Source organism: Myiozetetes cayanensis, unplaced genomic scaffold, assembly GCF_022539395.1.
Source record: "Myiozetetes cayanensis isolate MyiCay16 unplaced genomic scaffold, myiCay2020 scf1, whole genome shotgun sequence".
Lineage (NCBI taxonomy): Eukaryota > Metazoa > Chordata > Aves > Passeriformes > Tyrannidae > Myiozetetes > Myiozetetes cayanensis.
Window position 1 is genome coordinate 146,941,294 of NW_026086604.1, and position 12,637 is coordinate 146,953,930.

At 49.4% G+C, this 12,637-nt stretch overlaps 2 protein-coding genes across 4 annotated transcripts in view; one reads left to right on the top strand and one right to left on the bottom strand.

The window, feature by feature from the left end:
* The window catches only part of PLCD1 (phospholipase C delta 1), a 51,808-nt gene extending 42,744 nt beyond the window's left edge, over positions 1–9,064 (top strand). For both annotated transcript variants that reach the window (XM_050321383.1, XM_050321373.1), the window contains exons 9-15: positions 351–512; positions 1,961–2,117; positions 2,439–2,555; positions 3,882–4,060; positions 4,602–4,734; positions 7,004–7,153; positions 7,486–9,064. In XM_050321383.1, coding sequence (XP_050177340.1) covers positions 351–512; positions 1,961–2,117; positions 2,439–2,555; positions 3,882–4,060; positions 4,602–4,734; positions 7,004–7,153; positions 7,486–7,577 — 990 coding nt within the window. In that variant the 3' untranslated portion in view covers positions 7,578–9,064. The remainder of the gene's footprint in view (positions 1–350; positions 513–1,960; positions 2,118–2,438; positions 2,556–3,881; positions 4,061–4,601; positions 4,735–7,003; positions 7,154–7,485) is intronic.
* A 594-nt stretch (positions 9,065–9,658) lies between these two features.
* VILL (villin like) overlaps positions 9,659–12,637 on the bottom strand; it is a 36,764-nt gene continuing 33,785 nt past the window's right edge. For both annotated transcript variants that reach the window (XM_050320776.1, XM_050320768.1), the window contains exon 20: positions 9,659–12,519. In XM_050320776.1, coding sequence (XP_050176733.1) covers positions 12,406–12,519 — 114 coding nt within the window. In that variant the 3' untranslated portion in view covers positions 9,659–12,405. The remainder of the gene's footprint in view (positions 12,520–12,637) is intronic.

Below are 12,637 nucleotides of genomic sequence, written 5' to 3' on the forward strand. Positions count from 1 at the left end.
CAGACTGTGGGGTAGCTTGGCCCTGTTTGCTGAGCCACATTCAGTCTTGAAAAAAAAAAATGTAGTATATTTTAATTGCCTTTAACAGCACAACTGTTTCAGTTGTCTAGTTGAGGGGATGGCTCTGTTTCAGAGTGGGCATTCTGGGGTGTGCAGACTCATGGCTTGAGGTCTCAGAGGCTGGGCAGAGCCTCAGTGAAAAAACAGACTTATTTTTACCTGTATCTATGGATAATAACCACTGAGTGATGCAGCTCTAAAAGGCCCTGGTTGCAGCTGAGGGGCTTCTTCAGGATGGACTAGAACCTTTTCTACTCACCAGCTATTTTGTCCCCTTTTTCCTTGCGCAGCAATTGAAAGGGAAGATCCTTGTGAAAGGCAAGAAGCTGAGCAGGCAGGAGGACCCCACAAACGGGAACAACAACCTGGAGGCTGAGGATGTCTCTGATGAAGATGAAGCAGCTGAAATTGAAGATGAATCTGTGAAGACTGAAGTGCAGCAGAAGGGGAAGGTAAGTAAGAGAAGTAAGAGTGCTGGAAAGGGGCAGATTTGGAGAGACAGAAAAGCTTTAAACAGGATCTTTGCCTACTGCAGAGGGCTCTGAAGTCCTGCGTCAGGAAATCCCATATTGTTAGCCTGTCCCATGACTCATGCTGGGAAGCCACTTTTTAGATGGATTTTGTACCGTGCCTAAAGAAATAAAAAAGGAAGAGCCATTGAAATATACTTTTAATATGTTCCCAGCTAAGAAAGACAGTTCTCAGCGTGGTTTCAGCTGCTCAGCTGGGGATTTGTACGGGTGAATTGTTGAAGTTGCTGGAGCTGAGGATCCTGGTGCTTGCTCTGCTTAATGATCTCTGTCCCAGGCACAAACAGAGATTGCAGAGCCAGCCAAGCATGAAGGTTGGCTTCTTCCTCTGAAATGAGGCTGGAGGCCCCTGCAGCTGGTGCAGACCATGTAGCATTCAGGGAGGCAGAGGAAGGGCACATGTTCAATCTGTCTGCCTGATTTCCAGAAATCTGTTTGTCACGGGACCGTCGTGACTCTGTTTGGTGCCTTTCTAGTCACGTTTTGGGATGTACCTGCACCCTCATGGTCTGGGTGTTTCTGACCAGGAGGAGGGAGGGAGGGAGGGAAGAGCTACGGATCTGCGGGGAAGGGGTGGCCAGTTCCTAAAGCAATTTGTATGACTGTTCCTGGGAAGAAAACGCTGGCCTTTACAGCAGTGTTTTGCTCCCTCCTGTGAGGACATTCAGTTTCCAGACTGCAGGTCCTTGTGAAGGCCATATCCCTTATGGAGCAGCTTCAGAGGTGACACAGATACATTCAGTCCCCAGTGATGGCAAAGCTGCCTCTGGATCTGGTCTGGTCTGTGCTTCCCCTGGCTGATTTGCTCACTCTTCAAGGGTCTCACTTCTTTCTCTGAACTCTGAAAAATAATGAGTATGATTTTGAAGTCTGTCCCTTTCTTTTCTTGCCTCTGATGGGAGCTGGTGGCTCTCACTTCACCCTTGCACTAATGAATGTGGCTGTGGAGTGGGAGGCATCAAAGCATTGTGAGAACTTTCTAGTTTGAGGGGGAAGAAAGCCCAAGCTCTGTGGAGGCCAAAACATCCTTGTCTTCCCCTTATTCCTAGGTTTGCATGCTTGGGACCAGGAAAGCGTGGACAAGTCGTTGCTAAGGCTGTGTTACAAAGTTTAGCACCTGGAGACAGACATTGGTGCTGAAACACAAGTGATCATGCAGAGAGCAGCAGGGAGGGTATCCCACCAACAGAGAGAGGACCCTTTTCCACCCTCTCTCTCCATAGGGACACCACTGAGTGTTGGTAGTGAGTGTGCATCCTCTCCCTGTGGAGATGGTGGAGAAGGGAAGCCCCGGAGGTCCTAGAGAAAACACAGTTATTACTTTTTGCTGCAGAAACTCCCTGAAAACCTCTTGCTCTCCTGTTTTTCAGAGTGACACTTTGAAGCTGGCCAAGGAGCTGTCAGACACAGTTGTCTACTGCAAGAGTGTCCATTTTGAAGGCTTTGATGACCCCAGCCATCCTCGGGCTTTCTACGAGATGTCGTCGTTCTCAGAGAGCAAAGCTCTGAAACTGGCCCAGGAGTCTGGTATGTGTGTTCTGCCCTGACAAAAGGCTATCCTCTGTCCCAGCCCCCCAAAAAGGGACAGCTAGGGGTGATTAGGCACAAGAAAAAGGCATCCTGAAAGGCATGGGTTGTGATCTCTTGGGTCATGCATGTCACTGAGAAACAGAGGGAAGAACTTAATATTGTGGAGGCTGTTACCAAGAAAGGTGTTTATACAGGTAGTTCCCATTCAGCCAGACTTGCTTGGCAGAGGAGGAGAATACACAGCAGCATCAAGAAGAGATGAAAGTAGCCCCCATCACTGAAAAGGCCATTTTCTTCTTTTTTTTTTTTTTTTGATAGGAACCAATTTTATTCATCACAACATCAGGCACCTGAGCCGGATCTACCCTGCAGGCTGGAGGACAGATTCTTCCAACTACAACCCCGTGGACTTGTGGAATGTTGGCTGCCAGATTGGTGGGTGCAGCTGGGAGGCTGGACTGGAGTCAGGCTGACTAGCTCACAGATGAACTGTCAGTGGAGGGGCTTCAGCTGAGATAGATGTGCAATCTCAAGCCTTTTGCAGCCAGAGGCTCAGTGGTCACTGGGAGAAATCAGCTTTTCAGCCAATGCTCAGTGACTTTCCATTGACATTTTCTGGCTCACCACAAATCCATTAGGAGAGTCTGAGAGTCTTTCCTGCACATTAGTGTGCACATCCCTGCAGTTTCACTGTCAGCAGAGTCACTGCCATTTCACAAAGGAAGAGGGAGCCAGGAGTGAGGAGTCACTTGCTGAAAAATGTGCTGAAAATCTCTGGCAGAGCTGCAAACCAAACTCAGCTCCACTGAGCCCTTCAGCAAGGCTGTAACCATAAGGGCCAAGCCATGTCCTGAGCTGTTCCCTGTAGTCAGAGCAGCTCATCATATCTACTCCCAGGGGGTTGAGGCCTCTGACAGTGTATTTGTAACTCAGAGATTCAATGAAAACAAAAGACCCAGTGCCTGTTCAGTGAATCCTGTTGTAGCTCTCGCCCAGGAAACCTGGTGCAGTGGTAAGAGGGCAGGATGGTGATGACATCTCTCCTGAGAAATCACCAGAGCACTGAGGAGCTGCTGGGGTCTGTGTGGTGTTAGTGAGACTGCTCACAGAGACTGGTCCAGATTTGACATCAGTGCTTTAAAAAAAGATATCGACAAATTGGGAAGAATACAAGAAATCTGCCTGGTGTTAGGACACCAGTGAGGCTTGATCTATTTTGGGCAGGAGACAATAAAGAGGTGATTTGATCACAGCTGCTGTACTCCTGCCTGAGGAGTTCAGAGAGTGAGGAGCTCTCTGGTCTAACCAACAGAGGCATCGATGCCCCTTGGGATGGCAAATGAAAATAGGCAGATCTGGGCTGGAAAGGAGGTTTTATAATGAGGCTGAGTAGCCAGAGAAATGATCTGAGAAGGATTTTCTGGCTTCACTGCAGGAGAGAATTCCTTCAGCATAGAAATGAGTAGGTTTATCTAAAAGATGCAGTTGCTCAGCTAGGTGGCATAAATTCCATTCAGGACACTTTCTGATCCTGTGAAAAGCAGAATGGCTGTAATGGCTCCTCTCCTCTCCATCATCTCTGAATGCAAGAAGTCCTCAGGGGTAACGGGCTGTGAGGGTGAGAGTTTATCACTGCTCTTTGGAGCATGGAAAATCCAATGTTTATGTCCATGAAGTGCAATTTCACGTGAACAGAATTGGTATGAAAAGTTTCCCATTGATTTGTCTGAGAGTCGCTGAATTTATTTATTTATGTTGCAGTTGCCCTGAATTTCCAGACAGCAGGCACAGAAATGGATGTCTACCAGGGTCGGTTCCAGGACAATGGGTTTTCTGGGTATGTCTTAAAGCCGGAATTCCTCCGGGATGAGCAAACCAAATTCAATCCAAAATCCATCACAGAAGGAACATGGGGGACAAAGAAGAAGCTCCTGCTTAAAGTAAGAATAGAAGTCGGGAAACGTCTCAGTAGCATCCACCTTCGGGGGGGCGTGTAGGTTGTACCTTCTCCTTCTTCTGGTCCCACCTGGGCAGTGTTGTCCTAACCCTACTGATCTCCCACCTCTGGGGTCTCTCACGGACTTTGATCCTCCAGGGAGCCACTCACATGTTCAATGTTGGGCAGTAGAAGAGGTTAATGACAATATTCACTGTCGTTACAGAGGCGCAAAGGCAGACGTGCAATCGACAGTCACCTCTGCTGTTCCCAGGTGTCATCTGATCACTGTGGGGACAGTTAGAAAAGCTGCCTGTCCCCCAGCCAGCTGGCTGGGCTGGAGCAGTGCTCCTTAGGTGCTTTGGCTCATGACAGCTTCCTCTGAAGGATGTCACAGCACTGGCTCTGAAAAAGCAGCACCGGCTCTGAAAGAGCAGCACTGGCTTGTCACAGCAGATCCTGTGCTCCCAGAGAAGGAGAGGGAATTTTCCAGGGAGCCCCCTCTCCTGGTGAGGTCCTAACCTCTTTCTCTGGTTCCTCCACAGATCATCTCTGGCCAGCAGCTGCCCAAGGTGAACAAAAGCAAAAACTCCATTGTTGATCCTAAGGTGACGATAGAGATCCACGGTGTCCAACAGGACAACAACAAGAAGCAGACCAAAGTCATTGAGAACAATGGTAAGGGGTTTTTCTTCCAGGCTGTGCTCCCGTGGGGCAGTAACCCTTCCATGTCATGTAGCAGAGTGTGTTCCTTGCCAAGGCTGCTGCCCTGTGACCAGAACAGCCCACACTAAGCAGATACATGAGGTGCTGTCGGACTGTGAGGGGTTCTTTCCTCTCTTCTCTCTCTAACACATTAGGAGACAGAAATTCCCTGTAAAATAACATCAGCCACACTGAGTTGTTTGAGGCTGGCTGCCAGATTTGCAGAGGTAGAGCTTTGGAAGTGCTCTTTACATCCACACAGTTGGGTTTCACCTGGGCTGCAGAGGTTCCCACCACGATATTCCCAGAAAAGGTTTCTTGTGGGGCTGATTTTATCCTGACAGTGTCACAACCTCATGAAAGATTGAGGTTGCATGGCCCTTTGGAGATGCCTGTTCCAGCCCCTGCCTAAAGCAGGACCATACTCAAAGTTTACTCAAGTTGCTCAGGATATTGCCTGGATGAATTTTGAATATCTCAAAAGATGGAGGACCATTTCTCATCAGTCAAATGTGGCTGTGACTTCCCTCTGTGCAGGGAGGGTCTGAAAATTATGGCCTCCTGCACAAACACACACACTCTGATTTTCTGCCTGGAGTAAGAACCAAATGCTAGAAAGCTGATGCAGATCTTCCTCCCTGCTAACAATGTTTCCCTTTTCCTCTTTCCTGTTTGAGTAAATCTGGCCTGGCTCCTAAAGCTCACGGCCATTTCCATCACCTACAATAATTTTTATAGTCTGACAAGTGAAAGTTGTGCAGGGAACATTTCAGACCTGCCAGGCCTTTTCCTCAAGGCTGCTCAGCACTCCCAGTCCTGTGGCCAGCCCTTGGCTGGCTGGAGCAATACTGGAATGATGGTGGAGTGACACTGGAGGGAGTGTTGCCCAGTGGAAAGTGAGTCAAACAGTGAAAATACCCACATTGGAAAGGGGCAGCTGCAGAGAGGGGTTTGCATTTCGTGGGCTGAGGTTTCAGATGTGTGACCACACTTCAGCAGCTCACCTGGTTTGATGTTTTACAGCTGGACTCGATAGTCTTAAAGGTCTTTTCCAACCTGAATGATTCCATGTGTTTTTGGGAATGAAGCAGGGGCTGTGGGCCCAGATCAGGACACAGCATGACCAGGGCATAGACCATGCAGCTCAAGAGGCTGTAGGAACCTGCTGGCTCAGCATCTCTATCTCACTGTGGCTCTGAGATGGGTGGAGAATCCCCCACAGACCCCACTAGAGTGAAACCTGCTGTCCCAGGGCCAGTGACTCTCCCTCAGCTTTCATGATTTCTGCTCCCATGGGATGAGCAACACTTTGTTCAGCAGCAGTTTTTTTTCCCCAGGGATGAAGAGTCAGGAGCAGATGTGTGTTATCTGAACAGTCCCGTTGATTTAGTCATAGAAAGGTCCAAACAAAGCACACCAATGCAGCACAGGTGTTGTGCTATGGCACAGTCCCCAGGCCCATCTCAGCACCTCCAGGGCCAGCTGAAAGACCCCTGTCTCCTGCTGCATTCCCCCAAACCCTTCATGACCAGCAGGGACATTTTGCTGTCCTTGGTCTCTGCTCTGCACAGACTCTGCCAGTGGCAGCAGGTTTTCCAACAGGATGTCCTCTGCCCCTGTTTGCTTCTGGGGAGTGGTTTATTGGAACTGCACCTGCTGTGACCTGGAGAGAGAGCACTGAGCTTGCTCTCCACCTCTTATGTCATGTGATGGTCTTGGTTTTGTTTGCTTTGAGTCTGGACCACATGAAGCCTTATCAGACTTGATGATGGTTTCTGTAATCAGACACTCCTCATTAACCTTTCTTGCAGACAGGGAAACTGAGGCACGGAGTGGTGATTAGATGGGTGTATCTAGAGAAGCTGGAGAGGCTTAAGGCCCCAGGAGTCTGTTGCAACACAAAGACAGAATTCCCCTCTCTGCTCTCCCGTGTAAAAATATGCTGTAAATATATGCAACTGGTCCAATGGCAACCAAAGACATCCATGTACCCTCCCTCCTTCTCCCACTGCCTTCTGGGACAATGGAGCTGAGGTCTGAAGTGAGCAGCCTGAGCTGAAGGATTTATTAATACCAGGGAGCAACTGAGTGTTGGAGCTGGGAACGAGGCTCTTGGCACCTCCTAAGACCCCTGGCCTGGGTCAGATTAGGTTGGCCTTTTCAAGTCTCCCTTGATTTGCAACACCTCTGCCCACCATCCTTACCTGCCAGCATCTCTGAGGTCCTTGTCTGTGTTGTCCAGGCTTTAACCCGAAATGGGACGAAGAGTTTACGTTTGACATAGAGATCCCTGCACTCGCCCTGGTCCGGTTTGTGGTGGAAGACTTTGACATGTCGACCAAGAACGACTTCATCGGGCAGTACACCCTTCCCTTCACGAGCCTGAAGCAAGGTAAGGCCCTGCTCCCTGTTCCTCACAGCCATGAACCCTTTGGGAAGTTCCAGTGTCCTGAGTGTTCCAGATCCACCACATCTCAGGTCAGAACAGAATTTTTGGGCAGCTGATAACACTGTCTCTAGGGAAGGGCCCCCCCACTTGTCCCCAGTGGCTTTGGGCACGATACATTATCCATGTCAGAGCCTCTGGGATCTACCTGTTCCGTGGGATGCTGGGAGCAAAACGCTATGAGACAGGGAGATGTTTTTGCAGGGTCTTGGCAAATGTTAGCACAAACTTTTCCAACTGGACTAAAGGCCACTTTCCATCTGTGCCTCTGCTTCCAGGTTATCGCCACATCCATCTTCTAACCAAGAACGGAGACCCGTACTCCTCCTCCACCCTCTTTGTGTACATCAATATCCAGGACTGTGATTAGCAGTTCGGCTCCTTGAGGGCACAGTGAACCTCGTTACAGACCTGGAAGGAATTCAGTGTGTGAACTCTGCCAATGTCAGGGCCCTGTCAATCCCCAGCACCTTCCCTGGAGCAGCACAAGGTGCTCCCTCGGACCCCGATGTGAAACAGCGACCGACCTTCTCCCTTCTGCGTGCTGGAAACACCCCAATGCTGCTGTTGACATGAACCCTTTTTTGTACCTGTTCGACCAATCCAGCCGTGTTTTTAGTTCACTCCCTTTAGATTTTTTTTTTTTTTTTAACGTTGCTTTTAGCGAGAGAACAGAGACTCCCTTTTTTAGTGAAGTACAGCCCTTGGGTTGGGTTCAGTCAGACATCTGGACAAAACACCCAACATCTGTGCAAGAAGAAAACTCCACCTCAGCCCTGCAATCCCTGGCCGGGTGCCAGGTGACTTCTTGCAGCTGCAGGTGTCAGCCATCTTTCACCACACAGAGTCTTAAACGGGGACACAATTCTCCCCCTTCCCTGTTACAGATTAAAAAAAAGAAAGCTGCACTACAAAGGCCCGTGTTATGTAACTCGGCTTTCCTTTTGTGCTGTAATGAAAAATACATGAACACTACCCCAGCCTGCGTGCCTGGCTCCCAGCCAGGCCGCTTCGCCTTCAAAGCCCGGCTCTCACCCCGGGAAGGAGAAAGGAGCTGCTGAGTGGCACAGTTTCCCTCTAACCCAAAGTGAAACCCACTCAAAAGGGACCTCAGAGAACGCCTTTTGCCGGTGAGAAGTAGAAACACACTCGACTGACAGTAGTTTCTTTTTTTTTTTAATGCGGTAAGACTTGGTGTTTTTGTAGAAAAATGCCGTTTTTTAAACACAGAGGAAGTGGCAGTGGATGCTGTAAATGTTAGCCGGTCCCAGTTGCACTGTAGAGGTAACCCAGCACAAACACACAGGAGTGTTTTGAACAGCAGCTCAGTATTTATGGCAACGAGTGATTTTTTTTTTTTTCCTTCCAGTAGAACTACAGAGTTAAGGGAATATTGTTGATAGAAAATAATATATATTTTGAAACGCCAACTATGTTACAACTAACAATCTGTTAGACTATTAAAGGTTGAAAAAATTTCTGGAAGAGTCCAATTAGTTGTCACTATTTGCCTCTTTGTCCTACTCGAATGCAACACGCGTGAACTTGGAGATAGACCTGCTTAATTTTTTAAGTTACCAGACTTTCTGGGGTTTTCAGACCCTGCTGGTGGAGAGGACAGGCTGATACCAAAGATGCTGATGTCTTTTTAAACACGCTCCAGTCAGCTTGTTTTTTGAGTCCAAAAGAGCCTGGATTTAGTGATCCTTGGGCCTGCTGTGAAGCTGGGTTTCTTTTACTCCTCTGTGGAGTTTGTTATGCTTCGGTAATCATTGCTGGACACACTGATTTTTCCTCTTCACTACAATATTGTGAGATGTTGTAAACTGTTGCCAAATTAAATGTGAATTATATCCACACCTCAAAGCCTCGTATTGTGTTAAGAACCCGTGGGTGGAAGAGTCCAGGAGAGGAGAGCCCAGAGAGGCAGAGCAGGGTGTCCTGCAGTGACATGGGCTCTCCCAACTCACCCCTGGGGTGGGGGCATGTTGTTGGAGACACACTCGAAGGCCAGGGCTGGAGCATCCTTGACTCCCACCCAGGGACAGCCGGTGTTCAGTCCCTGCTCTCAGTGTGCTCTCAGCACTTCGTTTTAAGGAGCAGTGGGATAAAAACCATGGACAGAGGACACCCAGGACTGCCCTGAACCATGCAGGGAGCTTGCACCATGCAGTGGGACAGCAGGTGTGATCAGAAATGTTCCTGCCCCTCCCTTCTGTCAGCAGCAGCTCTAGTGGGGCAAGTTAAATTCTTCCCTGTGAGGATGGCGAGGGACTTGAACTGGTTTCCCAGAGAAGCTGTGGATGCCCCATCCCTGGAAATGTTCAAGGCCAGGGTGGATGGGGCTTGGAACAAACTGGTCTAGTGGAAGGTGTCCCTGCCCATGGCAGGGGGGTTGGGACCGGGTGATCTTCAAGGCACCTCCCAACCCAAACCATTCTGTGATTGCTATTCTGTGAAGTCATATCATCCTGCTGTGTTGGCTGCAAACACATTATTTGCATTTTTTGGGTTGCAGAATTAGATTTCAGTTGGATTATTGAGTTAAAGAGTGGGGGACAGGGTGTTGGGAGAGGTGTGGGGGCAGGACCACACCATCCAAGGCCAGGGTGGGCTTAGATGGATTACAGAGAGGCTGGGTTTTCCTCTGCCTGTTGCACACTTTATTTAAAGTCAGGTAAGATCCATGGGAAGGGAAAACATCCCTCATCAGGTAGGAACAACTGGGGGAAAACTACTGGAACCATGTGGGAACGTAGCTGAGATGGAGATGGGATGGAGCAGAGCATGATGGACAATTCTCCTCCTTCCCAAAAGTGAGGGACGTGGTCCATATCATTATCAAGGGATCTCATCTCTGAGCAGATCAGGAAGTGTTGGAGCCCCACTGCAGGGAAGAGCTTTGAGTAAAAGAGCAGCAGAAACAGGTCATGGCCCACCAGACACCACAGCAAAAGCAGCAAACAGCATGAAAAGGAGGATGTGGGTGAGGATCTTTCCTTTAGAAAGCAGAGGTAGAGAATAAAAACCACTCTGCCATGAGAAGAGGAGAGCAGCAGCAGTTTCCATCAGACCCAAGTGTCAGATGGATCTGTGGTCTGTAAAATCCCATGCAGGTTTCCTACTGCTGTCAGGAATGCTCCAGTCATGCTGGTGAGCATCGTGCCTGCAGGAGTTAAAGCAATTTGTAGCCCAATGGCCTAATCTCCCTAATCTGACTGTATTTTGGCTACTCTTCATTTGACTGTGAGGAGCTCGTTAGGCCCACAATCAGGGCTGGTAGGTGGCATTCCTGCATCTTATTGAGGAGCACACGCAATTCCTTAATTTAGGAGCTGGCAGGAGCGTGCCACAGCGGGGTGAGGCAAATATTGCTGCTTCCAGCAGAGGCAGTGGAGGCTGAAACATGGATAATGTGCACTGATTGCACCTCATGTGAGCACAGCAGGAGCAATCACACAGGTAATTCGGCTGATTTGTGTCTCTGCTTGGTGCTTAACTTACTCTGCACAGGCAGTTTCAGTGGGTTTTGGGCTGAGCCCTCAAGCAGAAATGGGCAGAAGTGGTGGCAGGAACACGGATGCAATGATGGGAGTGGGGCTTATATGAAGTAACTGCCAATTCTTAAACACAGAGACCTGTCCAGAAGACCCCATGGCGTGGAGGTCCCTGCTCCAGCCCAGCCAGATGGTGACACTTCAGTGCAATGGTCCTGGGTTTGGAGTCAGAGCTCTTTGCTCCTCCTCAGTGAGCAGCCTGCAGCTCCTCAGCTCCATCCCCACATCCCCACAGCAGGGATGGGCAGTCAGGCCAACTGCTGCACAGCCTGGCACTGCTGCTCATGGGCAATGGGAGGCTTCAGGATCAGGCACGGGCGTGGGGAGACAAACTGTCCTGGCTGTGGTGCCTGGGAACAGAAGGGGCCCCACCTCCTCAGTTCCTTTCTTTTCGAAAAAATCCAAATTTCCATTGATGAGCAGGTGTTTGAAGGATCAGTGGCCCTGCAGAGCTTTTATCTACTGCCATCCTGCCCCACACGCTGATCAAGGACACTTACAGTGCTGCTGCTGGATGTTTATTTGGAATCACTGGTCAGGCTGGAAATGGAGTAAAGCTGCAAAAACCACGTCGCCTGAGCTTTTAAGCAGGTGTTTCTTCCTTTAGCTTACAGCTGTATCCCTTAATCACTGATCACTCTCACATTTCCTGCTGCCCTCTGTAGTCAGAGCCCACAGTGTGGAACAGGCACCCCTCAGCCCCACGGGCATCACAGGGATGGAGCCCTGATAAAACCTTCAGCAGGACGTGCTCTGCCTCAGGACATACCCAAAACCCTTCTGGCTTCCTCAAGCCTCTGCTCTGTGGGCAGGTGGACTCTCACATTCACCTGGTCGTGCTCAGGGAGGCCAGGTGAGATTGCAGATGCTGTCTGAATGAGAAAAAAAGTAGACAGAGTCTTGCATGGCAGACAAAATCAACATTTGTGTCTAGCCCTTGAAATAGATCAGCTAATAAATATATTTGTAATAAGTGCTTTTTTTTTTCCACACCAAGTTCTCCATGTGTTTTACCTGCCCTGGCGTATCTATGCTTGTTAGTCTAAAACTGATTCCTGCTGTTCTTTGGTGAGTAGTTTTTCTACAAGGTGGGAAGGGGAAGAACTGTCTGGTGTTACTCCACGGACTACTCCATTGGACATCTGGCTACTCCACTACCTTTTCCCCAGCCTCAAGGCTCCCCCTCTATCCTCTCAGGGCTTCCCCCTCCTTTACCCACACAGAATTTTCATAGCAGCTGCAAATGGCCTTTGTCTTGCCTAATTTTAAGCTCCTACAAATGAAGGGATATCATGACCTTGTGCACGTGGCAATTTGCAAAAGGGAGACGAAAGAAGAGGCTACAGTAGGGTTGTGTGGCACACACTTTTCTTCGTGGCTATCAGCAATAAAGTGTCAGGAAGAAGCAGAAACATCTCCTGCCAAGTTGTTCCTGCGTAAGGTTTTGCCCCCTGGCATTCTGGGTTTGCAGAAAGGAGCCATCCCCTGAACAGTGGCTGCTGGAATAACTGTGCTGGAGCTGGGCCTGGTTGGGATGTTGGGTTGGGTTCGTTGAGCAAATGCCTGCACTTCTTCCCTGCAGCTCCTAAGAGGGCGAGGGTTGGTCCCAGAGTCACTGGATGCTGGATGGCCCCTGCGGTCTCAGAAGAGTCCACACTGTTTCTTCTCGTTCTGCTGCTTCCATTTGGGCATCTGGTAGAACTCCTCCTTGGACTTCCCAAAGATATCGTGGAAATCGGCATCGGAGAGATAGAACTGCAGCGGGAGGAGAGAGCAAGGAGAGGTCAGCTTTGGCCTTGGTAGAGGCTGGGACACCTCCACAGGCTTCATCCCTTCCTCACCATGCCAGTTCTGACCTCTGACTCCAGGCCAA